General features: G+C 35.3%; 2 protein-coding genes across 2 annotated transcripts; both read left to right on the top strand.

The window, feature by feature from the left end:
• Window positions 1-16,060: 16,060 nt before the first annotated feature.
• Window positions 16,061-20,920, top strand: LOC107623424 (syntaxin-22). Its single transcript, XM_016325673.3, has 7 exons — window positions 16,061-16,582; window positions 17,639-17,732; window positions 18,084-18,223; window positions 18,472-18,546; window positions 19,141-19,298; window positions 19,412-19,512; window positions 20,552-20,920. Exons 1-7 carry the CDS (start codon window positions 16,392-16,394, stop codon window positions 20,615-20,617), a joined length of 825 nt encoding a protein of 274 aa, XP_016181159.1. The 5' UTR covers window positions 16,061-16,391; the 3' UTR covers window positions 20,618-20,920.
• A 3,239-nt stretch (window positions 20,921-24,159) lies between these two features.
• On the top strand, window positions 24,160-25,457 carry LOC148578902 (uncharacterized). The gene is made up of 4 exons (XM_088501631.1): window positions 24,160-24,592; window positions 24,683-25,062; window positions 25,150-25,221; window positions 25,341-25,457. Exons 1-4 carry the CDS (start codon window positions 24,160-24,162, stop codon window positions 25,455-25,457), a joined length of 1,002 nt encoding a protein of 333 aa, XP_088357757.1.
• Window positions 25,458-27,521: the final 2,064 nt, after the last annotated feature.

The following is a 27,521-nucleotide window of genomic DNA, read 5'->3' as shown; positions in this document are numbered from 1 at the left end:
ACCTTAGATAACCCTAGAAAATCCTAGATAAACCTAGAAAATCATAGATAACCCTAGAAAACCCTAGAAAACCCTAAAGGATCTAAGATCACTCTAGAAAACTCTAAAAAACCTAAAAAACCCTAGAAAATCCTAGATAACCCTAGATAACACTAGAAAACCCTAGATAACCCTAGAAAACCCTAGATAACCCTATATAACCCTAGAAAACCCTATATAACACTAGAAAGCCCTAGAAAATATTAAGAAATCCTAAAAAATCCTAGATAATCCTAGAAAGGCCTTGAAAACCCTAAAAAACCCTTTAAAACCATAGATAACCCTAAAAAACCCTAGATAACCCTAGAAAAACCTAGAAAACCCTAGATAACCCTAGAAAATCCTAGATAACCCTAGAAACCTTAGATAACCCGAGAAAATCCAAAAAAAACCCTAGAAAGCCCTAGAAATTACTAAAAACTCTAGAAAACCCTAAAACACGCTAAAGAACCCTAGATAACCCTAGAAAACACTAGAAAACCTAGAAAACCCTAGATAACCCTAGATAACCCTAGATAACCCTAGAAAACCCTATATAATCCTAAAAAATCCTAAAAAATCATAAATAACCCTAGAAAACCCTAGAGAATCCTAAAAATCCTAGAAAACCTTAGATAACCCTAGAAAACCCTAGATAACCCTAGAAAAACTTAGAAAACCCTAGAAAATCCTAGAAAACCCTAATGAACCCAAGATAACCCTAGAAAACTCTAGAAAACCTAAAAAACCCTAGAAAATCCTAGAAAACACTAGAAAACTCTAGATAACACTAGAAAACCCTAGATAACCCTAGAAAATCTTAGATAACCCTATATAACCCTAGAAAACCGTAGATAACACTAGAAAGCCCTAGAAAACCTTAAAAAATCCTAAAAAACCCTAGATAATCCTAGAAAACCCTAGATAACCCTAGAAAACCCTAGATAACCCTTGAAAACCCTTGAAAACCATAAAAAACCCTTTAAAACCTTAGATAACCCTAGAAAAACCTAGATAACCCTAGAAAATCCTAGATAATCCTAGAAAACCTTAGGAAACCCTAATAAACCTAGAAAATCCAAGAAAACCCAAATAACCCTAGAAAACCCTAGAAAACCAAGAAAACCCTTGAAAACCCTAGTAAACTCTAGAAAACCCTAGAAAGTCCTAGAAAACCCTAGAAAACCCTAGATAACCCTAGAAAATTCTAAAAAACCTAGAAAATCCTAGATAATCCTAGAAAATCCTAAATAACCCTAGAAAGCCCTAGAAATTTCTAAAAACCCTAGAAAATCCTAAAGAAACCTAGATAACCCTAGAAAATCCTAGAAAACCTAGAAAACCCTAGATAACCCTAGATAACGCTAGACAACCCTAGAAAACCCTAGATAACCCTAGATAACCCTAGAAAACCCTATATAACCCTAGAAAATCCTAGAAAACCCTAGAAAACCCTAGAAAATCCTAAAAATCCTATAAAACCTTAGATAACCCTAGAAAACCATAGATAACCCTAGAAAACCCTAGATAACTCAAGAAAATCCTATATAACCCTAGAAAATCCTAGATAACCCTAGAAAACCATAAAGAACCCAAGATAACGCTAGAAACCCTAGAAAACCTAAAAAACCCTAGATAATCCTAGAAAACCCTAGATAACCCTAGAAAATACTAGATAACCCTAGATAACCCTAGAAAACCCTAGATAACCCTAGATAACCCTAGAAAATCCTAGATAACCCTAGATAACCCTAGAAAACCCTAGATAACCCTAGATAACCCTAGAAAACACTAGATAACCCTAGAAAACCTTAGAAAATCCTAGTTAACACTAGAGAACACTAGAAAACCATTAAAAATACTATGAAACCTTAGATAACCCTAGAAAATCCTACATAACCGTAAAAAATCCTAGATAACCCTAGAAAGCCCTAAAAACCCTAGAAAAATCCTAGAAAACCCAAGATAACCCTAGAAAACCCTAGAAAACCTAGAAAACCCTTGGAAACCCTAGAAAACCTAGAATACCCTAGAAAACCAAGAAAACCCTTGAAAATCCAAGAAGACCCTAGAAAACACTAGAAAATCCTAGATAAGCCTAGAAAATCCTAGATAACCCTTGAAAGCCCTAGAAATTCCTAAAAACCCTAGAAAACCCTAAAGAACCCTAGATACCGCTAGAAAACCCATGAAAACCTAGAAAATCCTATAAAACCCTATATAACCCTAGAAAACCTTAGATAATCCTATAAACACCTAGAAAACCCTAGATAACCTGAGAAAGCCCTAGAAAAATCCTAGAAAACCCTAGAAAATCCTATAAAACCCTAGATAACCCTAGAAAACCCTAGAAAACCCTAAAAATCCTATAAAACCTTAGATAACCCTAGAAAACCCTAGAAAACCCTAGATAACCCTAGAAAACCCTAGATAACCCAAGAAAATCCTACATAACCCTAGAAAACCCTAGATAACCTTAGAAAACCCTAGATAACCCTAGAAAATCCTAGATAACCCTAGAAAATCCTAGAAATTCCTATATACCCTAGAAAACCTTAAAGAACCGAAGATAACGCTAGAAAACCCTAGAAAACCTAAAAAATCCTAAATAACCCTAGAAAATCCTAAAAAACTCTAGATAACCCTAGAAAATCCTAGATAACCCTAGATAACCCTAGAAAACCTAAGATAACCCTTTAAAACCTTAGATAAACCTAAAAAACCCTAGATAACCCTAGAAAAATCTAGACAACCCTAGATAACCCTAGGAAATCTTAGATAACCCTAGAAACCCTAGATAACCCGAGAAAATCCTAAAAAACCCTAGAAAGCCCTAGAAATTCCTAAAAACTCTAGAAAACCTAGAAAACCCTAGATAACCCTAGATAACCCTAGAAAACCCTATATAATCCTAGAAAATCCTAAAAAATCCTACATAACTCTAGAAAATCCTAGAGAATCCTAAAAATCCTATAAAACCTTAGATAACCCTAGAAAACCCTAGATAACCCTAGAAAAACTTAGATAACCCTAGAAAATTCTAGAAAACCCTAAAGAACCCAAGATAACCCTAGAAAACTCTAGAAAAACTAAAAAACCCTAGAAAACCCTAGAAAACCCTAGAAAACTCTAGATAACACTAGGAAATACTAGATAACCCTAGAAAATCCTAGATAACCCTATATAACCCAAGAAAACCCTAGATAACACTAGAAAGTCCTAGAAAACCTTAAAAAATCCTAAAAAACCCTAGATAATCCTAGATAACCCTAGAAAACCCTAGATAACTCTTGAAAACCCTTGAAAACCCTAAAAAACCCTTTAAAACCTTAGATAACCCTAAAAACCCTAGATAACTCTAGAAAAACCTAGATAACCCTAGAAATCCTAGATAACCCTAGAAAATCCTAGAAAACCCCAATAAACCTAGAAAACCCAAGAAAACCCTAGATAACCCTAGAAAATCCTAGAAAACCAAGAAAACCCTTGAAAACCCTAGAAAACCCTAGAAAACCCTAGAAAGTCCGAGAAAACCCTAGATAACCCTAGAAAATCCTAAAAAACCTAGAAAACCCTAGATAATCCTAGAAAATCCTAAATAACCCTAGAAAGTCCTAGAAATTCCAAAAAACCGTAGAAAATCCTAAAGAACCCTCGATAACCCTAGAAAACCCTAGAAAACCTAGAAAACCCTAGATAACCCTAGATAACCCTAGAAAACCCTAAATAAACCTAGATAACCCTAGATAACCCTAAATAACTCTAGAATCCCTAGATAACACTAGAGAATCCTAGATAAACCTAGAAAATCCTAGAAAACCCTAAAAATCCTATAAAACCTTAGATAACCCTAGAAAACCCTTGATAACCCAAGAAAATCCTACATAACCCTAGAAAATCGTAGATAACCATAGAAAACCCTAGATAACCCTAGAAAATCCTAGATAACCCTAGAAATTCCTATATACCCTAGAAAACCCTAAAGAACCCAAGATAACGCTAGAAAACCCTAGAAAACCTAAAAAACCCTAGATAACCATAGAAAATCCTAAAAAACCCTAGATAACCCTAGAAAATCCTAGATAACCCTAGATAACCCGAGAAAACCCTAGATAACCCTAGATAACCCTAGAAAACCCTAGATAACCCTAGATAACCCTAGAAAACACTAGATAACCCTAGAAAACCCTAGTTAACACTAGAGAACACAAGAAAACCCTTAAAAATACTATAAAACCTTAGATAACCCTAGAAAAATCTAGATAACCCTAGAAAATCCTACATAACCGTAGAAAATTTTAGATAACCCTAGAAAGCCCTAAAAACCCTAGAAAACCCAAGATAAGAAAACCCTAGAAAACCTAGAAAACCCTTGGAAACTCTAGAAAACCTAGAATACCCTAGAAAACCTAGAAAACCCTTGAAAATCCTTGAAAATCCTAGATAACCCTAGATAAGCCTAGATAAGCCTAGAAAATCCTAGATAACCCTAGAAAGCCCTAGAAATTCCTAAAAATCCTAGAAAACCCTAAAGAACCCTAGATACCGCTAGAAAACCCATGAAAACCTAGAAAATCCTATAAAACCCTATATAACCCTAGAAAACCTTAGATAATCCTATAAACACCTAGAAAACCCTAGATAACCCGAGAAAGCCCTAGAAAATCCTAGAAAACCCTAAAAACCCTAAAGAACCCTAGATACCGCTAGAAAACCCATGAAAACCTAGAAAATCCTATAAAATCCTATATAACCCTAGAAAACCTTAGATAATCCTATAAACACCTAGAAAATCCTAGATAACCCTAGAAAGCCCTAGAAAATCCTAGAAAACCCTAGAAAACCCTAAATAATCCTAAAAAACTCTAGATTACCCTAGAAAACCCTAGATAACCCTAGAAAACCCTTAAAAATCCTAAAAAATCCTTTAAAACCTTAGATAACCCTAAAAAATCTTAGATAACCCTAGAAAAACCTAGATAACCCTAGAAAATCCTAGATAACCCTAATAACCCTAGAAAACTGTAGAAAATCCTAGAAAACCTAGAAAACCCTTGAAAACCCTAGAAAATCCTAGAAAGCCCTAAAAAACCCTAGAAAACCTTAGATAACCCTAGAAAATCCTAAAAAACCTAGAAACCCTTGAAAACCTTAGAAAACCCTAGATAACGCTAGAAAATCCTAGATAACCCTAGAAACCCTAGATAACCCGAGAAAATCCTAAAAAATCATAGAAAGCCCTAGAAATTCCTAAAAACCATAGAAAAACCTAGAAAACCCTAAAGAACCTAGATAACCCTAAAAAACACTAGAAAACCTAAAAAACCCTAGATAACCCTAGAAAATTTTATAAAATCCTAGAAAATCCTAGAAAACCCTAGATAACCCAAGAAAACCCTAGAGAATCCTAAAAATTCTATAAAACCTTAGATAACCCTATAAAACCCTAGATAACCCAAGAAAATCCTAGATAACCCTAGAAAATCCTAGAAATTCCTATATACCCTAAAAAGCCCTAAAGAACCCAAGATAACCCTAGAAAACTCTAGAAAACCTAAAAAACCCTATAAAACCCTAGATAACCCTAGAAAATCCTAAAAAACCCTAGATAAACCTAGATAACCCTAGAAAACCCTAGATAACCCTAGATAATCCTAGAAAATCCTAGATAAACCAAGATAACCCTAGAAAATCCCAAATAACCCTAGATAACCCTAGATAACCCTAGAAATCCTAGATAATCCTAGAAAATCCTAGAAAACCCTAGTTAACCTTAGAGAACCTAGATAACCCTTGAAAATCCTATAAAACCTTAGATAACCATTGAAAAATCTAGATAACCCAAGAAAACCCTACATAACCATAGAAAATCCTAGATAACCCTAGAAAATCCAAGAAAACCCTAAAAACCCTAGAAAACCCTAGATAACACTAGAAAACCCTAGAAAATCTAGAAAACCCTAGAAAACCTAGAAAACTAAAGAAAACCCTAGAAAATCCTAGAAAACCTAGAAAACCCTTGAAAATCGTAGAAAACCCTAGATAACCCTAGAAAACCCTAGATAACCCTAGAAAATCCTAGATAACCCTAGAAAGCCCTAGAAATTCCTAAAAACTCTAGAAAACCCTAAAGAACCCTAGATACTGCCAGAAAATCCTAGAAAACCTAGAAAATCCTAGATAACCCTAGAAAACCCTAGAAAATCCAAGATAACCCTAGAAACCCCTAAAAAACCCTAGATAACCCTAGAAAGCCCTAGATAGCCCTAGAAAACCCTAGATAATCCTAGAAAACCCTAGATAATCCATAAAAGCCCTAGAAAACCTAAAAAAACCTAGAAAATCCTAGATAAACCTAGAAAACCCTAGAAAACCCTAGATAAACCTAGATAACCCTAGAAAACCCTAGATAACCCTAGAAAACCCTAGATAACCCTAGATAACCCTAGAAAACCCTAGATAACCCTAGATAACCCTAGAAAACTCCAGAAAATCCTATATAATCCTTGAAAATCCTAGAAAATTCTAGATAACCCTAGAAAATCCTAGAGAATCCTAAAAATCTATAAAACCTTAGATAACCCTAGAAAATCCTAGATAACCCTAAGAAAACTTAGATAACCCTAGAAAACCCTAGAAAACCGTAAAGAACCCAAGATAACACTAGAAAACTCTAGAAAAAACCCTAGAAAACTCTAGATAACACTAGAAAACCCTAGATAATCCTAGAAAATCCTAGATAAACCTATATAACCCTAGAAAACCCTAGATAACACTAGAAAGCCCTAGAAAACCTTAAAAAATCCTAAAAAACCCTAGATAATCCTAGAAAACTTTAGATAACCCTAGAAAACCCTAGATAACCCTTGAAAAACTTTGAAAACCCTAAAAAACCTTTAAAACCTTAGATAACCCTAAAAATCCTAGATAACCCTAGAAAAACCTAGATATCCCTAGAAAATCCTAGATAACCCTAGAAAACCCTAATAAACCCTAATAAACCTAGAAAACCCAAGAAAACCCTAGATAACCCTAGAAAACCCTAGAAAACCAAGAAAATCCTTGAAAACCCTAGAAAACTCTAGAAATCCCTAGAAAGTCCTAGAAAAACCTAGAAAATCCTAGATAATCCTAGAAAATCCTAAATAACCCTAGAAAACCCTAGAAATTCCTAAAAACTCTAGAAATTCCTAAATAACCATAGATAACCCTAGAAAACCCTAGAAAACCTAGAAAACACTAGATAACCCTAGATAACCCTAGAAAACCCTAGATAACCCTAAATAACTCTAGAAAACCCTAGATAACCCTAGAAAATCCTAGAAAACCCTCGATAACCCTAGAAAACATTAGAAAACCCTAAAAATCCTATAAAACCTTATATAACCCTAGAAAACCCTAGATAACCAAAGAAAATCCTACATAACCCTAGAAAATCGTAGATAACCCTAGAAAATCCTAGTTAACCCTAGAAATTCCTATATACCCTAGAAAACCCTAGATAACACAAGAAAATCTTACATAACCCTAGAAAATACTAGATAATCTTAGAAAACCCTAGATAACCCAAGAAAATCCTAGATAACTCTAGAAAACCCTAGAAATTCTTATATACCCTGGAAAACCCTAGAAAATCCTAAATAACCCAAGATAATGCTAGAAAACCCTAGAAAACCTAAAAAACCCTAGATAACCAAAGAAAACCCTAAAAAACCCTAGATAACACTAGAAAATCCTAGATAACCCTAAAAAACCCTAGATAACCCTAGAAAACCCTAGATAACCATAGATAACCCTAGAAAACCCTAGATAACCCTAGAAAATACTAGATAACCCTAGAAAACCCTAGAAAGCCCTGGTTAACACTAGAGAATACTAGAAAACCCCTAAAAACACTATAAAATATTAGATAACCCTAGAAAGCCCTAAAAACCCTAGAAAACCCAAGATAACCCTAAAAAATCCTAGAAAACCTAGAAAACCCTTGAAAATCCTTGAAAACCCTAGATAAGCCTAGAAAATCCTAGATAAGCTTGGAAAATCCAAGATAACCCTAGAAAGCCCTAGAAATTCCTAAAAACCCTAGAAAACCCTAAAGAACCCTAGATACCGCTAGAAAACCCATGAAAATCTAGAAAATCCTATAAAATCCTATATAACCCTAGAAAACCTTAGATAATCCTAGAAACACCTAGAAAACCCTAGATAACCCTAGAAAGCCCTAGAAAATCCTAGAAAATCCTAGAAAACCCTAAAAACCCTAGAAAATTCTAAACAACCCGAGATAACCCTAGAAAAACCTAGATAACCCTAAAAAATCCTAGATAACCCTAGAAAACCCTAATAAATCTAGAAAACCCAAGAAAACCCTAGATAACCCTAGAAAACCAAGAAAACCCTTGAAAATCCTAGAAAACCCTAGAAAATCCTAGAAAGTCCTAGAAAACTCTAGAAAACTCTAGATAACCCTAGAAAAATCCTAAAAACCCCTAGATAATCCTAGAAAATCCTAAATAATCCTAGAAATCCCTAGAAATTCCTAAAAACCCTAGAAAATCCTAAAGAACCCTAGATAACCCTAGAAAACCCTAGAAAAACTAGATAACCATAGATAACCCTAGATAACCCTAGAAAATCCTAGATAACCCTAGAAAATCCTAGAAAATCCTAGAAAACCCTAGAAAACCCTAAAAATCCAATAAAACCTTAGATAATCCTAGAAAACCCTAGATAACACTAGAAACCCTAGATAACCCTAGAAAATCCTACATAACCCTAGAAAACCCTAGATAACCCTAGAAAACCCTAGATAACCCTAGAAAATCCTAGATAACCCTAGAAAACCCTAGAAAACCTAAAAAATCCTAGATAACCCTAGAAAATCCTAAAAATCTAGATAACCCTATAAAATCCTAGATAGCCTTAGATAACCCTAAAAAACCTTAGATAACCCTTTAAAACCTTAGATAACCCTAAAAAACCCTAGATAACCCTAGAAAAACCTAGATAACCCTAGATAACCCTAGAAAATCTTAGATAACCCTAGAAACCCTAGATAACCCGAGAAAATCCTAAAAAAACCTAGAAAGCCCTAAAAATTCCTAAAAACTCTAGAAAACCTAGAAAACCCTAGATAACCCTAGATAACCCTAGATAATCCTATATAATCCTAGAAAATCCTAGAAAATCCTAGATAACCCTAGAAAATCCTAGAGAATCCTAAAAATCCTATAAAACGTTAGATAACCCTAGAAAACCCTAGATAACCCTAGAAAAACTTAGATAACCCTAGAAAACTCTAGAAAACCCTAAAGAACCCAAGATAACCCTAGAAAACTCTAGAAAACCTAAAAAATCCTAGAAAACCCTAGAAAACCCTAGAAAACTCTAGATAACACTAGAAAACACTAGATAACCCTAGAAAATCCTAGATAACCCTATATAATCCTAGAAAACCCTAGATAACACTAGAAAGCCCTAGAAAACCTTAAAAAATCCTAAAAACCCTAGATAATTCTAGAAAACCCTAGATAACCCTAGAAAACCCTAGATAACCCTTGAAAATCCTTGAAAACCCTAAAAAATCCTTTAAAACCTTAGATAACCCTAAAAAACCCTAGATAATCCTAGAAAAACCTAGATAACCCTAGAAAATCCTAGATAACTCTAGAAAACCCTAGAAAACCCTAATAAACCTAGAAAACCCAAGAAAACCCTAGATAACCCTAAAAAATCTTAGAAAACCAAGAAAATCCTTGAAAACCCTAGAAAACCCTAGAAAGTCCTAGAAAACCCTAGATAACCCTAGAAAACCCTAAAAACCTAGAAAACCCTAGAAAATCCTAAAGAAACCTAGATAATCCTAGAAAACCCTAGAAAACCCTAGAAAACCCTAAATAACCCTAGATAACCCTAAATAACCCTAGAAAATCCTAGATAACCCTAGAAAATCCTAGAAAATCCTAGATAACCCTAGAAAACCCTAAAAATCCTATAAAACCGTAGATAACCCTAGAAAACCCTAGATAACCCAAGAAAATCCTACATAATCCTAGAAAATCGTAGATAACACTAGAAAACCCTAGTTAACCCTAGAAAATCCTAGATAACCCTAGAAAATCATAGAAATTCCTATATACCCTAGAAAACCCTAAAGAACCCAAGATAATGCTACAAAACCCTAGAAAACCTAAAAAACCCTAGATAACCCTAGAAAATCCTAAAAAACCCTAGATAACCCTAGAAAATCCTAGATAACCCCAGATAACCCTAGAAAATACTAGATAACCCTAGAAAACCCTAGATAACCCTAGATAACCTTAGAAAATACTAGATAACCCTAGAAAATCCTACATAACCGTAGAAAATCCTAGATAACACTAGAAAGCCTTAAAAACCCTAGAAAAAACCCTAGAAAACCCAAGATAACCCTAGAAAACACTAGAAAACCTAGAAAATCCTTGGAAACCCTAGAAAACCTAGAATACCCTAGGAAACCTAGAAAACCCATGAAAATCCTTAAAAACGCTAGATAAGCCTAGAAAATCCTAGATAAGCCTAGAAAATCCTAGATAACCCTAGAAAGCCCTAGAAATTCCTAAAAACCCTAGAAAATCATAAAGAACTCTAGATACCGCTAGAAAACGTATGAAAACCTAGAAAATCCTATAAAACCCTATATAACCCTAGAAAACCTTAGATAATTCTATAAACACCTAGAAAACCCTAGATAACCCTAGAAAGCCTTAGAAAATCCTAGAAAACCCTAGAAAACCCAAAAAACCCTAGAAAACCCTAATGAACCCTAGATACCGCTAGAAAACCCATGAAAACCTAGAAAATCCTATAAAATACTATACAACCCTAGAAAACCCTAGATAATCCTAGAAACCCCTAGAAAACCCTAGAAAATCCTAGAAAACCTTAGATAACCCTAGAAAACCCTAGATAACCCTAGAAAATCCTAAATAACCCTAGAAAGCCCTAGAAAACCTAAAAAATCCTAGAAAACCCTAGATAACCCTAGAAAACCCTAGATAATCCTTGAAAACCCTAGAAAACCATATATAACGCTAGAAAACCCTAGATAACCCTAGATAACCCTAGAAAACCCTAGCTAACCCTAGAAAACTCTAGAAAACCTTAAAAAACCCTAGATAACCTTAGATAACCCTAGAAAACCCTAGATAACCCGAGAAAACCCTAGATAACCCTATATAACCCAAGAAAACCCTATAAAACCCTAGAAAGCCCTAGAAAACCCTAAAAAATCCTAAAAAACCTAGATTACCCTAGAAAACCCTAGATAACCCTAGAAAACCCTAGATAACTCTAGAAAATCCTTGAAAATCCTAAAAAGCCTTTTAAAACCTTAGATAATCCTAAAAAATCTTAGATAACCCTAGAAAAATCTAGATAACCCTAGAAAATCCTAAATAACCCTAGAAAACCCTAAAAAACCCTAATAACCCTAGAAAATCGTAGAAAACCCTAGACAGCCCTAGAAAACCTAGAAAACCCTTGAAAACCCTAGAAAGCCCTAAAAAATCCTAGAAAACCCTAGATAACCCTAGAAAACCCTAAAAAACCTAGAAACCCTTGAAAACCCTAGATAACCCTAGAAAATCCTAGATAACCCTAGAAACCCTAGATAACCCGAGAAAATCCTAAAAAACCATAGAAAGCCCTAGAAATTCCTAAAAACCCTAGAAAAACCTAGAAAATCCTAAAGAACCCTAGATAACCCTAGAAAACACTAGAAAACCTAAAAAACCCTAGATAACCCTAGATAACCTTAGAAAACCCTATAAAATCCTAGAAAATCCTAGAAAACCCTAGATAACCCTAGAAAATCCTAGAGAATCCTAAAAATCCTATAAAACCTTAGATAACCCTGACAAACCCTAGATAATCCTAGAAAATCCTAGATAATCCTAGAAAACCCTAGAAATTCCTATATACCCTAGAAAACCCTAAAGAACCCAAGATAACCCTAGAAAACTCTAGAAAACCTAAAAAACCCTATAAAACCTTAGATAACCCTAGAAAATCCTAAAAAATCCTAGATAACCCTAGATAACCCTAGAAAATCCTAGATAAACCTAGATAACCCTAGAAAACCCCAAATAACCTTAGATAACCCTAGATAACCCTAGATAACCCTAGAAAATCCTATAAAACCCTAGTTAACCCTAGAGAACCCTAGAAAACCCTTGAAAACCCTATAAAACCTTAGATAACCATTGAAAAACTTAGATAACCCTAGAAAACCCTACATAACCGTGAAAAATCCTAGATAACCCTAGAAAATCCAAGAAAACCCTAAAAACCCTAGAAAACCCTAGAAAACCCTAGATAACCCTAGAAAACCCTAAAAAACCCTAGAAAACCTAGAAAACTAAAGAAAACCCTAGATAACCCTAGAAAATCCTAGAAAACCCTTGAAAATCGTAGAAAACCTTAGATAACCCTAGAAAATCCTAGATAACCCTAGAAAGCCCTAGAAATTCCTAAAAACTCTAGAAAACCCTAAAGAACCCAAGATAACACTAGAAAACTCTAGAAAACCTAGAAAATCCTAGAAAATCCTAGAAAACTCTAAAGAACCCAAGATAACACTAGAAAACTCTAGAAAACCTAAAAAACCCTAGAAAACCCTAGAAAACCCTAGAAAACTCTAGATAACACTAGAAAACCATAGATAACCCTAGAAAATCCTAGATAACCCTATATAACCCTAGAAAACCCTAGATAACACTAGAAAGCCCTAGAAAACCTTAAAAAATCCTAAAAACCCTAGATAATCTTAGAAAACCCTAGATAACCCTAGAAAACCCTAGATAACCCTTGAAAACCCTTGAAAACCCTACAAAGAGGATAACCAAATCTTATATACCAACAAAAAATATCCTAATTTGAATTGATGTCCCAGTTGGACAAGTGGACACTGAAACAAATTCACGCCAGAAGCGTGGTAGACCTATCGGTTCCAAAGACGAAAATCCTCGAAAAAGAAAAGAGGTAAATACTATTCCTGTTGAAAACGACAAAGCAAAGACACATGCAGTTGTCCAAAATTCTGATATAATTTTAACGCCCGAAGACGTTCAGGTACCTGAAAATTGTGAAAATGACGAGATCTTGATAAATTATGTCTTTACGGAAGAGAAACGGGAGCGAAATAAGACAATTGTCGATGAAATATTTGCTTATAATGTGACATTAAATATCATGCATGAAAGTAAGGATTTTGAGCAAAGAACAGTAAAAAAATATTGACAAAGAAATGATTGGCCAAAATAGAAAGAAGCCATGAAAACTGAGTTAGACTCACTTACAAAACGTGAAGTCTTTAGACCTGTAGTCCGTACACCAGAAGATGTAAAATCTGTTGGATACAGATGTGTGTTTGTGAGAAAACGAAATAAGAAAAATGATGTACGCTACAAAGCTCGACTTGTGGCACAAGGTTTTTCACAAAGGCCCGGTATAGATTATGAAGAAACATATTCTCCTGTAGTAGATGCAATAACATTGCGTTATTTGGTCAGTTTATTCGCATATCATAAACTACATATGCATTTAATGGATTTGGTAACAGCCTACTTATACGGATCATTAGATTGTGATATCTATATGAATGTTCTTGAAGGACTAAAGATATCTAAACCATCCAATGAATATTCGCAAGGGTTATACTTAGTCAAATTGCAAAGATCTTTATATAGTCTAAAGCAATTTGGATGAATGTGATATAATCGTCTTACTGAGTATCTGGCAAAAAACGGATTCAAGAATAATGATATCTGCCCATGTGTTTTCATAAAGAAATCTGCATTTGGATTCATTATAATTGTTGTGTACGTTGATGATTTAAATATCATTAGAACTATTAAAGAGATTCCAACAACTATAAAAGCTTTAAAAGAAGAGTTTGAGATGAAAGATCTTGGAAAGACTAAATTTTATCTCGACCTGTAGGTCGAGCATAAAAAAAGGGAGAAAATGAAGAAAATGAAGATATTCTTGATCTTGAAGTACCATATCTTAGTGCCATTTGAGCGCTAATGTATCTTACTAATAATACATGACCCGATATATCATTTGTTGTGAATTTACTAGTAATGTATAATTCCTCTCCAACCAGAAGACATTGGAATGGAATAAAACAAATCTTTAGATATCTTCATGGAACTGTTGATATGGGATTGTTTTATCCCTATGGATCCAAGTCACAACTAGTTGGATATGCAGATGCAGGATACTTGTCTGATCCACATAAAGGGAGATTTCAAACAGGATACATGTTCACATATGGTAGTACAACTATATCATGGAGGTCCACAAAACAGGCGATTGCAGCAACCTCCTCTAATCATGCTGAAATACTAGTGATACATTAAGCAAGTCGCGAGTGTTTTTGGCTCAAGAGTTCGATCCAATATATTCTGTCATCATGTGGACTGATTAATTATAAGATAGCTCCAACTGTCCTGTTTGAAGATAACACAACATGCATTGCTCAACTTAAGGGTGGATACATCAAAGGTGACAGAACAAAGTATATTTCTCCTAAATTCTTCTTCACTCATGATCTTCAAAATCAAGGAACAATTGATATCCAACAGATCCGCTCAAGTGATAATCTGGCAGATTCATTTACAAAGTCATTTCCAAAATTCTCCTTTAAAAAATTGGTACATCAGATTGTGATGCACCAATTTTGAAACATTAAATGATGTCGACAAGAGTGGGAGACTATACTCTTTTTTCCTTGGTCAGGTTTTTTCCCATTGAGTTTTTCTTGACAAGGTTTTTAATGAGGCAGTCCCCATCGAAGGATATTGTACTCTTTTTTCTTCACTAATGTTTTTTTTCCATTGAATTTTTTTAGTAAGGTTTTAACGAGGCATAATCCTAAATGGTCATTGAAGGGAGAGTGTTGAGATTAGTATGATGATGTGGATGCTCATTTAGTGGGCGGTTCACTCTTTACAAAATGAGAATTTATTTTCTTAAAACAGATTGAAATTAATAAGACTAAAAGGCAATGCTCTTGTATGCCTATAAATAGGCATGAACTGATGCAAAAGGAACATACACATAGAAATAATAAAAACACTCTTCTCTCTTTATACACTACTAATAATTTCCTTTTCTCTCTTTTTACTGCATATAAATATATGAATAATTTTATTGAATTAATTATATTAATACTAGAATCTTCTATTTACACATCTTTATTTTATATTTTGTACATTTTCTTTATTTATTTTACAACATAAATAACATATGCATATACACGATTATCTAGTTGTTATTTTTTGTGTTCATCATGCCATATTTTTAAAAGAAAAACTAACAACAGTTATTCACATCAATATTATTTTATTTTCAATTAAAAACTAATATTTTAGTTGTAATTAAGAGTAAAATATTATTTTTATCTTTAATATTTAGAATAAATTTTAAAGTTATTCCTAACATCTAAATCATTTTGTTTAAGTTTATAATGTTTTAAAATCGTCTCAATATTATTCTTGCGTTAGTGATATGCTAACAGAAATAACAGTACAACATAATTAAAATGATTTTGAAGTGTTAGAGACTTAAATATAATAAAAATATTAGAAATGAATATGATACATTATTTTTAGAAAAATTCTCAAATCAAATTAAATTAAAAATAAATTTTAATAGAATAAATTTTTTACTAATTCAAAATTTTACTTATCATACAATATTTATAGAATAATTAATAGATAAATTTTTAAAAAAATAAAAAATGAACATATATATACAATAAAGTGTATTAATACCTTTTTATTTCTAATGTATTAAATTTTTTTAATATTTAACTTAAATAAAATTTATTTTTAACATTAATTAAAATTAATTTTATCCTTTAATATATTAATTATTTTATAGTACATAATTATTTAATTATTTTTAATAAATTTTAATGACGTTATTTTTTATTCTAAAAATATATTTTTTTAATTTTATCCTTAAAGAGAGAAAGATTTTTAGTCATGGTAAAAATGCTCGCAGAATGATGTTTACAGTTTACTACATCTTATGTTAACATAACTTTACCTATCAACAACTACCTCACTGAATTGTTTGGGCATTCCAAACCTTCAATACCATCAAGCATCGTTATTCACTTTCTCTCTCCTCAAATTCTCGCCGGGTTCCGGCGCCCCCTCTCTGTTTTCTTTTTCTTATGTTTTTTCACATTCCCTAATATCCCCTAGCTCCTTCAGCTGGTCTTCTATTTCCAGATTCCGGTATACAACAACGAACTTTTCTCTCTGGGTGAAACTCGTCCCGAGCAACTTAGGGTTACCTGCTATTGGAAGACAATAATCACCATGAGCTTTCAGGACATAGAATCTGGCCGTCCCTTCGGTGGTTCGAGGCGTGGCCTCATCAATGGGAAGCAATATCCTACACAAGCGGTGGCAGCCGGCATATTCCAGATCAACACCGCCGTCTCCACCTTCCAGAGGCTCGTCAACACCCTTGGAACCCCCAAAGACACCCCCGAGCTCCGTGAGAAGCTGTGAGTTTCTTTATCTTCCTTAATCTTTGTCGCTGATTTCTTTCTTTCTTTCTTTCTTCCCGTTTCCGTTGTTGATCGAGCTCAATTATCCGTACAATAACCTATCTCTCTGTGAAAGAGTTTAATTATGATAATCCGGCGTCTATTTTTTTCTGGAGTCATTCCTTTGTTAATCGAGATATTTTTCTTTCTGTGCTAATTCTCTTCTACTTTTACTTTTTGGTTTCTTCCGAAAACAAAATGGAGCTTGTGATTGTGACTTGTCTGGAGCCGTTTATCGTGCATTTAATTTACCTGGGGTGTTAGTGTAAGTGTAACTAGTGCTTGAGGAATGGGGTTCCTCTTTTTCTGAACTACTTCCACATTTCATAGTAAGTTACTAATATTATGAGAATGGTAAAATTGCTGATTGACGTGGCTAAATATCTTCCTTACTTGAAATCCAACACAAAATCTATTGAACAGTCCTGATGATGACAGAGTGCTTTGGTTTATAATGCTTTTTCCCGTTGACTTCTGAGTTGACCTTGGGGGGGGGGGGTTGATAGTTGATACGAGATGAGATGACCTTCACTGATTTCCAAGTTGCCTTTTTTGTGCGTCTTCCTGTAAATGCTCCATTGGCTGTAGGATCGACAATTCCACATTCTTCTTTTGAACCCCATTGTATGCCTTTTGTCTCTGTAAATAATAATAACAATAAAAAGTCATTGCTTATGTTACTAAGTTTGCAATGAGTACCCTGAAAGAGTCACCCCTTTCCTTCCCTTCAAAACCTAACTCACAAATATGAAACAACCCCTTATAGTGTACATCGAATGTTCCCCTTTATGTGCAATTAATGCAGGAATAGTATTGTTAAATATAACTTATTTCAAGCCAGACCCATGATTTAAAAGTAGATAATGGTGTCGATTCCTGTTGGGAAACTTAATCTTTTCTTCCTAGCAAACTATATCCCAGTCCATGTTGTTAATCATGTTTAAATAATGAATGACTTATAAGAACTTTGTAAACCTCTTACTCTGTTACCCTGTTATACATACTAACTTGCAGCCACAAGACAAGGCTGCATATTGGGCAGTTGGTGAAGGACACATCAGTCAAGCTAAAGCAAGCTAGTGATATGGATCACCAAGTTGAAGTTAATGTAAGTTCGGACCTTGTTCTTATATTCTGCTCCATTTGAATAGGCAAAACAGTTTAGTGACCTCCAATACTTGTTATGATCAAATTTTGCATGACTTCCACAAAAAATTATTATTCTTAACTGAGATTCTTGTAGCCATTTTATACGTTAATGTCACAATAGTTTTGGTCTGATTTTTTAATAAATACACTACAAAAATTTGTTATGGTTTGGTAGTTTATTATACTCCTTCCATTTGAAAATAAGTATCTCTGAAAAATTGAAAGAGACACTTATTTTGAAATAGAGGGAATAATATATTTAGGGTGACATGAACTTCAATGCTTTTAATTTCAAAATTTTTGTCTGCAGCCAAGCAAGAAGATAGCAGATGCCAAACTCGCAAAAGATTTTCAGGCTGTGCTGAAAGAATTTCAGAAGGCACAACGTCTTGCAGCTGAGAGAGAAACAGCGTATACTCCTTTTGTTCCACAAGCAGTTCTTCCTTCTAGGTGAGTTATCAACTTTGTACAAGTGGAAATGGCAAAAGTTGATCCTTATTTGCTTTATGTGTGTGGCTTATTTAGAATTTTAGTGATTATGTACAGTGACGGAAGAATAAGTTAATCTTGAAATAATACAACTTAATTTGTTTGCACTTGGTTCTTTGGTTATCAATCGTGTCCTGAATGCATTGTTGTTAATTCTTATTACCTATGTGTATGTGGTTATGATGTGGGCTTCTCTCACTTGCTTGCAGCTATACAGCTAGTGAAGTAGATACTAGTTCTGATACGACTCCAGAACAGCGTGCCCTTCTTGTGGAATCCAGGAGGTGATTTTTATTTTTTTTGATGGGATGATTTATTGTTTCTTATTTGTTTCCTATTGATAGTAAAATAAGTGATTTGTAGATTTGTTTTCCTTGGGTTACTACTTACTACATTGTTTTTGTCTTTCTGATAAGAACGTCTGGTATTCCTATTATATTTGGTTATATTGTGAAATTAATATGATAGTTGGTGTTACAGTGTGCACTTCGGAATGTACTGTTGGTGAAAAATGGAACTCAAATATATTGATCATAAATGGATATTTGACCAAATCAATCTGTTCCATTCCCCCATGCATGTTCAAATGCAAAATATTATTATGCTGAAAAGAATGCTATAAGCTGTCATTTTCTTTGTTCCATTCCCCCATGCATGTTCAAATGCAAAATATTATTATGCTGAAAAGAATGCTGTAAGCTGTCATTTTCTTTCCTTTTATGTTTTCTCTGGTGCAAAGGAGTTGCTGACAGTCGATGGCAGGATCCTATTGTCATTACAACAACCATACGTGCACTTGTTTTAACAGAAAAATGCTACTCAGATTCAACCTGTTGTCATTATTTAGTACCTTAGCTCTTGCGTTGTTCATACTGCAGGCAGGAGGTTTTATTCTTAGATAATGAGATTGCCTTCAATGAGGCTATCATTGAGGAAAGGGAGCAAGGCATTCAAGAAATACAGCAGCAAATCGGCGAGGTTAATGAGATTTTCAAAGATCTTGCTGTGCTCGTCCATGAGCAAGGAGCCATGATTGGTAGGTTTTTTCCTCCTTTACTTTTATGGATTATATGTGCCTTTAATTACTTTGTTCGTTTATTTTTATGTACTTGCTCATATTATCTGGTGTTATGGATTTTGCTTTTGTAGATGACATTGGCTCCAACATTGAGAACTCTCATGCTGCAACCGCACAAGCAAAATCTCAACTTGCCAAAGCTTCAAAAACCCAAAGATCAAATTCGTCTTTGGTAATGCATTTATGATTTTCCTTTCCCTCCTACTTTGATAACATGAATCTGTGACATTATGAGTAGATAGATTTCTAAGACCAAATTAAGGCTTGGTTTGATAAAGTTTTTCGAAGAGGTGCTTGTGCACTTTAAAAGCTCAAGCTCCTCATTTTGTGTTTGGTAAATAAAAAAGACCATGTGTTTGTGCTTGCAGCTTTTAAAAGATCGGGGTGCTTTTGAAAGCATCTAAGGTGGAGCTTTTCAAAATTGGCTTGTGCTTTTCAAAATTTAAAAGTCTAATATAACCTCATATGTTAACTAATTTTCAAATTTAACACTTACATTTATGTCTATTATAGTATTTTTAAATTTTAAAAGTTATTTTACTAAACGCAATTGTTGTTGCTTTTGTTTATTGAAAGCTATTTTTAATTTGATTTACTAAACATAAATTACTACAATTTTTGAAAGGCATCTTTTAAAAATTAGCTTTTATAAGCTACTTTTAAAAAGTAAAAGCTTTACCAAACTAAGCCTAAGGATAACTATACGTTTGTTTTCATTTTTGCTTTTTACTGCTTATGCTCTTGTGTGTGTGTGTGTGATCATAAATATTCTTTTTGGAAAAGGGGGAATCAGAAAAATATTTTCTGTTCTTTTAGTAGGGTTGGAGTTGCTTATCATGAAACCGAAGTACTAGTTTCAGAAGTTTGTTCAAAAGTACTCTTATATGTTCTTTCTATGTTGAAGACTTCTTTACGTTATGACATTGAGCTTATCAGTAGGATTGGAGTTGATGGTTATTTTACGAATGGTATAGATCCATCAGCTTACATCAATATAGGCGTCCCCCATTTCATCTTGTATTCTACCGTTTTGCATATAGTATACTATTTTGCTTTTCTATTAAGACAGTTTATTTTTGTTGGTCTGAGCTGTGTGTGGTTGGTGGTTTATGTATGTGGAATATACAACAATTCCTACTTTACGATTTATTGTAGATTGTTCACCATCTTCCTTTGTTAATGCTGTCTTCTGTTTCTCTCCCCATTTCTAGACATGTTTGCTTTTGGTGATATTTGGGATTGTGCTTCTCATCGTCATCATAGTTCTGGCCGCCTAGTCAAAGATTGTCGATATTCTATCGTGTATCAAATGCAACATAGGAACAGCAGCAGTTTGCCATCTCCCTTGCTAATGATTTCACTTGACTGGTGTTTTACCCGGTCTCATGATTGACTGGTGCTTGTCGCATCGGGCTTCAGTATATAATGCGGGGATGCACACAAATATATCATGATTTTGTCGTGTCATTATGTTTCTGTATCTATGTTACTATGTTAGTGTTTGAGGCTTTAAGGATGTGACACGGTGTAAGTTCTCTTCTTACTTCTTTAATGAAAGGGAAAATTCATTCTTTATTTTTTCCTTTACCTGTGAACGCAAACCCAAATTTATGTGTGAACTTTAATACAAAAATTGAAGCTTCTGCCCTTAAGGGCCGTGTGGGGAGGATACAACGTACAAGTATATAATGTTAAACAACTATGCTAAGTGTATATATTAACCACTAAAATTAGTACCCTAACAAGACGGACACACGACGTTATATCTTGGAACTGATTTTTGAATATTTAACTTGATTTCATCAAGAAACTGTTGGGGGATATCTATAGTTTCTGTGCGAATCTCGGCCATTAAACATATAGGTCGGTTATCACCCAGCAACAATAATTAGGAGCTAATCAGAGCTACATATAACACAACGCGAACTACACAAGAGAGCAACTTTGATTCAGTCTTGATTAGATATTCCATGAGTTAATATTGACTTAAGCGTCATCCAGGAATACGCAGCACTGTCAAGTTTCCGAGGATTACACAGCACTGTCATCCAGTAGATAGAACAAAAGAGCATTTCCCAGTGTTGGCGAGCTATCCTTTTTCCTGACTGGAATATAAATATATATTAAAAATAATTGTAAATATCCTTTTCGGCCCCTAAGCATTTTAAATTGGGACATGTCGCACTTTTATCATCCAAAAACCTCAACCAGGTCCTCAACCATCAACATTAATGAACGTATCGACCTCTGTGACCGGTTGCCAACAAGTTGCCTGGATGACGTGTCAGGTTGAGGCTGAGTTGTCAACTGCAGGTGCCACTTGTAAGTAGAAGTTGTTGCAGGGACTCAAAATCTCCTCCCTGCAACTGAAACGGCGTCGTTGCGTTGGGTTCATATTCCCTCTCACCTTCGAGGTACATTTACTGTAATCTCCTTCTTGTTTTTACTCATTCACTAAAAAGCCCTAACACTTCATCTCCCACCATTGTTTTCCTCCAAAACCTTTGCATGACGCTAGAACGGAAGTCTGGTATAATCAAATCTGCGACGAACGTGTGGAGGAGTTAGATGTTGACTGTGTGAGACGGCAGTGAAAGGTTAGTTCTTTTTTTCGATTTTCACATTGTGTTAGTTGAGAATGTAATTGTTTTCCATGCGTGTCTATGAGGGGTGTGAACTGCTTTACGTTCGTATTGATCATTATGATTAATGGATAAAGTGGTTAACAATAAACACTGTTTTTAATTAGGGTTTGGTAATGCTAGGGTTGATAAACGTAGTGAGTATTCCGGGCAATGAAATTTGTATGTAGTGCTTTTAGTGATGATAATGTTGGTGGCATTGTTGTGCATTATGGTAAAACTTTAATGATCCGGGTTATAAATGTTGCAGATGTCTGTGTTTGTGATTCCTGTATTTAACCATGGCGAAAAGCTTGTAAGAGCTAATGGTAAGCTACATTACTTAGGCGGAAAGGTAGAGAAGTTTCCTCCAATGGATATTGATTTCGTAAACAAGAAGGACCTGGAGGAACTATTCAAAGGTTTGGGGTACTTGACATACAAACAAATCTACTGGCATGACCCAACTGTTATTGAGTTCGACGATGGTCTGCATGTGCTCTACGGTGACAAGGAGATCAACAATATGTGCGACTTCACTATGAGGAATAATCTGAAGGAGTTCCACCTTTACTTTGAGCATGGAGTGGATATTCCTGTTGTAACTGACGATGAGCCTGTGGTGGAGGAAGTGGTTTCTGAAGATGACGATGTGTTGGTGATGACAGATTCTTCAAAAATCTTCTTCCTCCTCCTATGATTCATACGAGAGTGCTGAAGATGAAGCTTACAAGCCCCCTCCTTCTGGGTATGAGACTGAGAATTCTGAGGAGTCTGTTGATGTACAAAGAAAAAATAAGAAAAATAGAAAGTCTGGCTCACCTAAGACTATGACAAAGAGAAGGGCCTCCAGGAGATATACTGGTAAGAGGAGGATGAAACATGTTCTGAATAGGGAAATGGAAAGTGGGCCTAGCAGTGGAGATTCAGGGTTAGGCCAAGGCCCAGGTAGTGGAGGCTGTGTTGGGTCGGATCTGGGTAATATGGAAGGTCCAGCTAGTGTTGGAAATGTGGGGCAAAAGGGGGTTGCAACTGAGGCTGGTGAGAAATTTGTTGATGGTGCTGACATTGTATATGAATATGAGTCTGAGGGTTTTGTGACTCCCGTTTCATCAGATGATGAGAGGGGCCCTACTGGTCCAGATTTTAATGAGGGAAAAACATTTGGAGAGGTGCAGTTTAGGCTAGGTATGCAGTTTGCAACTATGGAGCAATTTAAAAGAGCACTTAAGGATGTGTTTGTGCAAGATGGAAGGGATTGCATGTATCTGAAAAATGAGCCGGGAAGAGTTAGAGCAGCTTGTGCAGAGGAAGATTGTCCTTGGCTGATTTTTGTGTCGAAGAACTCGGTTACCAAGTCTTTTGAGGTCAAGACATTTCACAGTAAGCACACATGTGGCCGGGATTATGGAAGCAACCTTGCTGATAAAAATTGGGTTGCTGAGAAATTGGGATTGCAACTAAAAACGCAACCAAAGTTGACACCTAAGGAAGCAATGCAACATATGAAAGAAGACTATAATGTTCAACTGAATCGAAAGATGTTTACACGGACTGTGTTGGACAGTGAAGGGGCATAAGTTGGGAAGCTGAGGGACTATCTGAATGAGATACACAAGAGCAATCCAGGGAGCACAACACATATGAACACCTTACCCTAGCCACAAGGGCCAAACTTGTTTCAGAGATTGTATATCAGTTTTGATGCTTGCAAAAGAGGCTTCAGGAATGGGTGCAGGCCACTCATCGGGCTGGATGGGTGTTTCTTGAAGGGTTACTATGGAGGCCAACTTCTTTCTGCAGTGACACAAGATGCAAATAATCATGTATTTGTCATCGCATTTGGTGTAACCAGCGTTGAGAACACTGATAATTGAAAATACGTTCTGACTTGCCTTCAAAAGGACTTCGGGGCAAGCATGCTCTTTGGATGGCATTTGATGTCTGATCAACAGAAAGTAAGTTACATAGTTACTAGCTAGCCTCCAATATTGTTAGTTTGTGATAACTTAACTATGTGATATAATATTCTGCAGGGTCTTGTAAGGGCAGTCCAAGAGGTGATACCAAATGCATTTCATAGGAATTGTGTGCTGCATATGTGAAAAAATTGTGAAAAGAGGTTTAGGGACAAACAGGTTAAGGGTTGTGTTTGGAAAGCTGCTAGGAGCACAACTCCAGTTCATTTCAAGGCTGCTATGGATAGGTTGAAAACTGTGAGTAATGGAGCTTGGGAATACATGAGTAAGTTTGACCCTAAGGTATGGTGTAGGGCATTTTTCAGTCACTATCCTAAGAATGCTGCTATGACAAACAACATATGTGAGTCTTGGAACGCAGTCATTGTGGAGGCTAGGAAGAAACCAATTCTAACACTGTGTGAGGAGCTACGGGTTCATGTTATGAACAAAATGGCTAGACACAAGAAGATCCTAGGGGCATATAAAGGAAGGCTGGCACTAGTGCAGCAAATAAAATTGGACAAATGGATTAAACCACAAAGTCACAAGTGGAATGCTCAATGGTGTGGTGACAATGACAGGGTTGTATTTGAGGTATCCAGGAATACACAGAAGCTTGGGGTTAACTTGAAAAATCAAACCTGCACATGTAATTTATGGCAGCTTACAGGTTAGGTGTATGCATGTCAAATCACTCAAATTTTTTGGTATTGTTGTTGAGCTATGGATGATGTTATATTTGATAAATTATGTTCTGTAGGTGTACCTTGTGTTCATACTGTTGCAGCAATATCCAGAGTGAGGGTAAAATCAGCTGAAGACTTCGTGTCTCCATTTTTCACTATGGAAGCCAAAAGGAAGACATATGACATTTGTATCAACTCTGTACCCAATGAAGAGTATTGGAAACCAACTGACCAACTGAAGGCTGATCCACCAAAAATTGTGAGACCTGTTGGTAGACCAACTAAGAGGAGAAAGGAATCAGCTACACCTCCAACTCCAACTGATGGCAACAAGGTCAGAAGGACCTTCCAGGTTACCTATAGCAAATGCAGAGAAAGTGGCCACTATTTTAAAGCATATAAGGAAGCACCTAAAAATCCTAACTGGCAACCAAAAAGCAGGAGAAATAACAAGGTATAGAAAAATTTTCTAGAAAATTTACTTTTCTTTCTGCATCCATGGAATACTATAAGTTAATTAAAATCTTACATCATTGTTCAGGGTGGAACATCTGGCCACACTCACAACAAACCTATGCATCAGAGGCCAAACCCTACTTTAGAGGAAATTAGGGTTAGAACTGTGAATTTTACTTTGCTATGCTTTTTGTTCTTTAGGTTTAGTGTTGTGTTTGGCTGTGTGTCTTTTTAGACCTGATTGGTTTGCCATATTATTGTTTGAAACTGGAATAGGCTAAAATTAAGAAGCATAAGAAAAAGATGTCAAAGAGGCCACATACTCCACAAGAGAAAATCCCAATCACTCAATCTGCCCCTCCAGTGATAAATGTTATTCACTATACTATGTAGTCTAACTTGTTAACTCATTTTTTTTTTGTGAAGTAACTGACTAATTTTGGATGTTGTTGCATAGTAAGCTTAAAGTGAACCTGCAACACCAGGCCAGCCAACACCTTCACCACCAGGCCAGCCAAGTCCTGCACCACCAGTCCAGCCAAGTGCCACATTCAGGCCCAAGCTGAAGACTTTTAGGCCACTAGGTCCTCTGAATCCACAAATAAGCCACTAGCCAGCAGCTACACCAGAAAATCTTGAGGCCATCTCCAAGGAAACAGGAACCTCTTCAAACTTATTTAAGTTCATTCCAAAACCAAATTTCAGGCCACCAAAGCAGACTTAGTTAACTAGGATTTTTAGACCATAAGACTTATCTGTTTGTAATGCTGTTTATGTTTTTTGGTTGCTAGTCCAGAATTTGAAAAATTACTACCAAGTAAGGACATGTTTTTTTGGAAAACTACTTGGCCTCACATAGTTTGTGAGTTTTATTTTGTAAACTTTGTCTGGTGTACCTTGTGTATTACTTTATGGAAACTTTGCCTCACATGGTTTGTGAGCTACATATTCCAAATCTTGGATTTGTGAAATGACAATATATAATCCTTGTGTAAATGTGCATTGTTACTATGTTTTCAGTTTCTTTCAACCATGATTCTGTCAATCAATTACACACAAATCATGAAATGCAGAAAATACTCATAACTGACTAAACAATGTCTATTAATCCAGAACCATAGTTTATTACAATTTCATAGTCTTTTCTTTCACTACATCCAGAAATTGTACCCATTACAAAACACTGAATTTAAAAGTTCAAAGGCATATTAACATTATACAGCTGTAACTATATTACATCCCTTTCCTATTACAATGCCTAACAAAATCAACCCAAACACTTTTCATCTGCTAAGAGCATCACTGTTCTTTTCATCGTTTTTGACCTCATCCATCTTCTTCTCTATCTCTGCAATTCTTTCTTCCATCTTTTTCGTTGGGTCTGCTACTCCATCTTGTAGCACTTCATCAATACAAAAAGAGGCAACATACTCATCTAGCCAGGCAAAGTATTTGCAATGTCCTGTGTTGTTCTACATCAAACATGCCTACTATTAAACTCCAACAAGTTACTAAAATAATGCAGCAACCCAAATAAAAACGATTTCAAAAATTTACCTTAAAATAAGAACAACCAAAGAAAAGCCTCCTCGAATTTTTTGAAGTGCCAGATTCGAACAAAATGGCGTATGATCCGCAATTACACACTGGATGAACAAATTTCTTCTTCATCCTTCTCACACTCCTTCCAGAATGCTTCCATCGGCACTCATTCCACTGCCCCAACTCTCCTCACCTCCACTGCATTTTTTTTCGCGACTGAATGAAGCACCAGAATTTGCAATAGCCATGCCCACTGTTGCAGGTCCTCTCACATAGTCAGAAGATGCAAACCCTAAACCCTTTCAATAATTCAAGAAGGGGGAAATATGAACCCAACGCAATGACGCCGTTTCAGTTGTAGGGAGGAGGTTTTGGGTCTCTGCAATAACTTTTACTTACACGTGGCACCTGCAGTTGACAATTCAGCCTTTACCTGACACGTCATCCAGACAACTTGTTGGCAACCGATCACAGGAATCGATACATTCACTAATGTTAATGGTTGAGGACCTGATTAAAATTTTTGGATGATAAAAATGTGACATGTTCCAATTTAAAATGCTCAAGAGCCAAAAAAATATTTACCCTAAAAATAAATTAAATTATATATATATATTTAAATACAAATATATTGATAAATAATTTTAATGGCTTTGCTCTACAGGATTTTTGAATGTTAAAATGCTCGAGTTCCCAGCTACTACGGTGCCATTATTTGGTACTGTGGTCCATCACCAAATCCCCACCTACTCTTTCTTTGGTCAAACAAATCATTCACTACCTACTTATGCCACCAACCGTAGAGAGAGAGAAAAAAAATAATAATAAAAATAATAAGCTACCAACCACTGTTAGTCTGTTACCTCTAAATTTCGGAGAATTTACTAAAGTATCCCTATTTTTTAAACTTATTAT

This window comes from Arachis ipaensis, chromosome B10 (assembly GCF_059453495.1).
Source record: "Arachis ipaensis isolate K30076 ecotype BB chromosome B10, ASM5945349v1, whole genome shotgun sequence".
Taxonomy (NCBI): Eukaryota; Viridiplantae; Streptophyta; class Magnoliopsida; order Fabales; family Fabaceae; genus Arachis; species Arachis ipaensis.
This window is presented reverse-complemented; position numbering and strand designations above follow the sequence as displayed.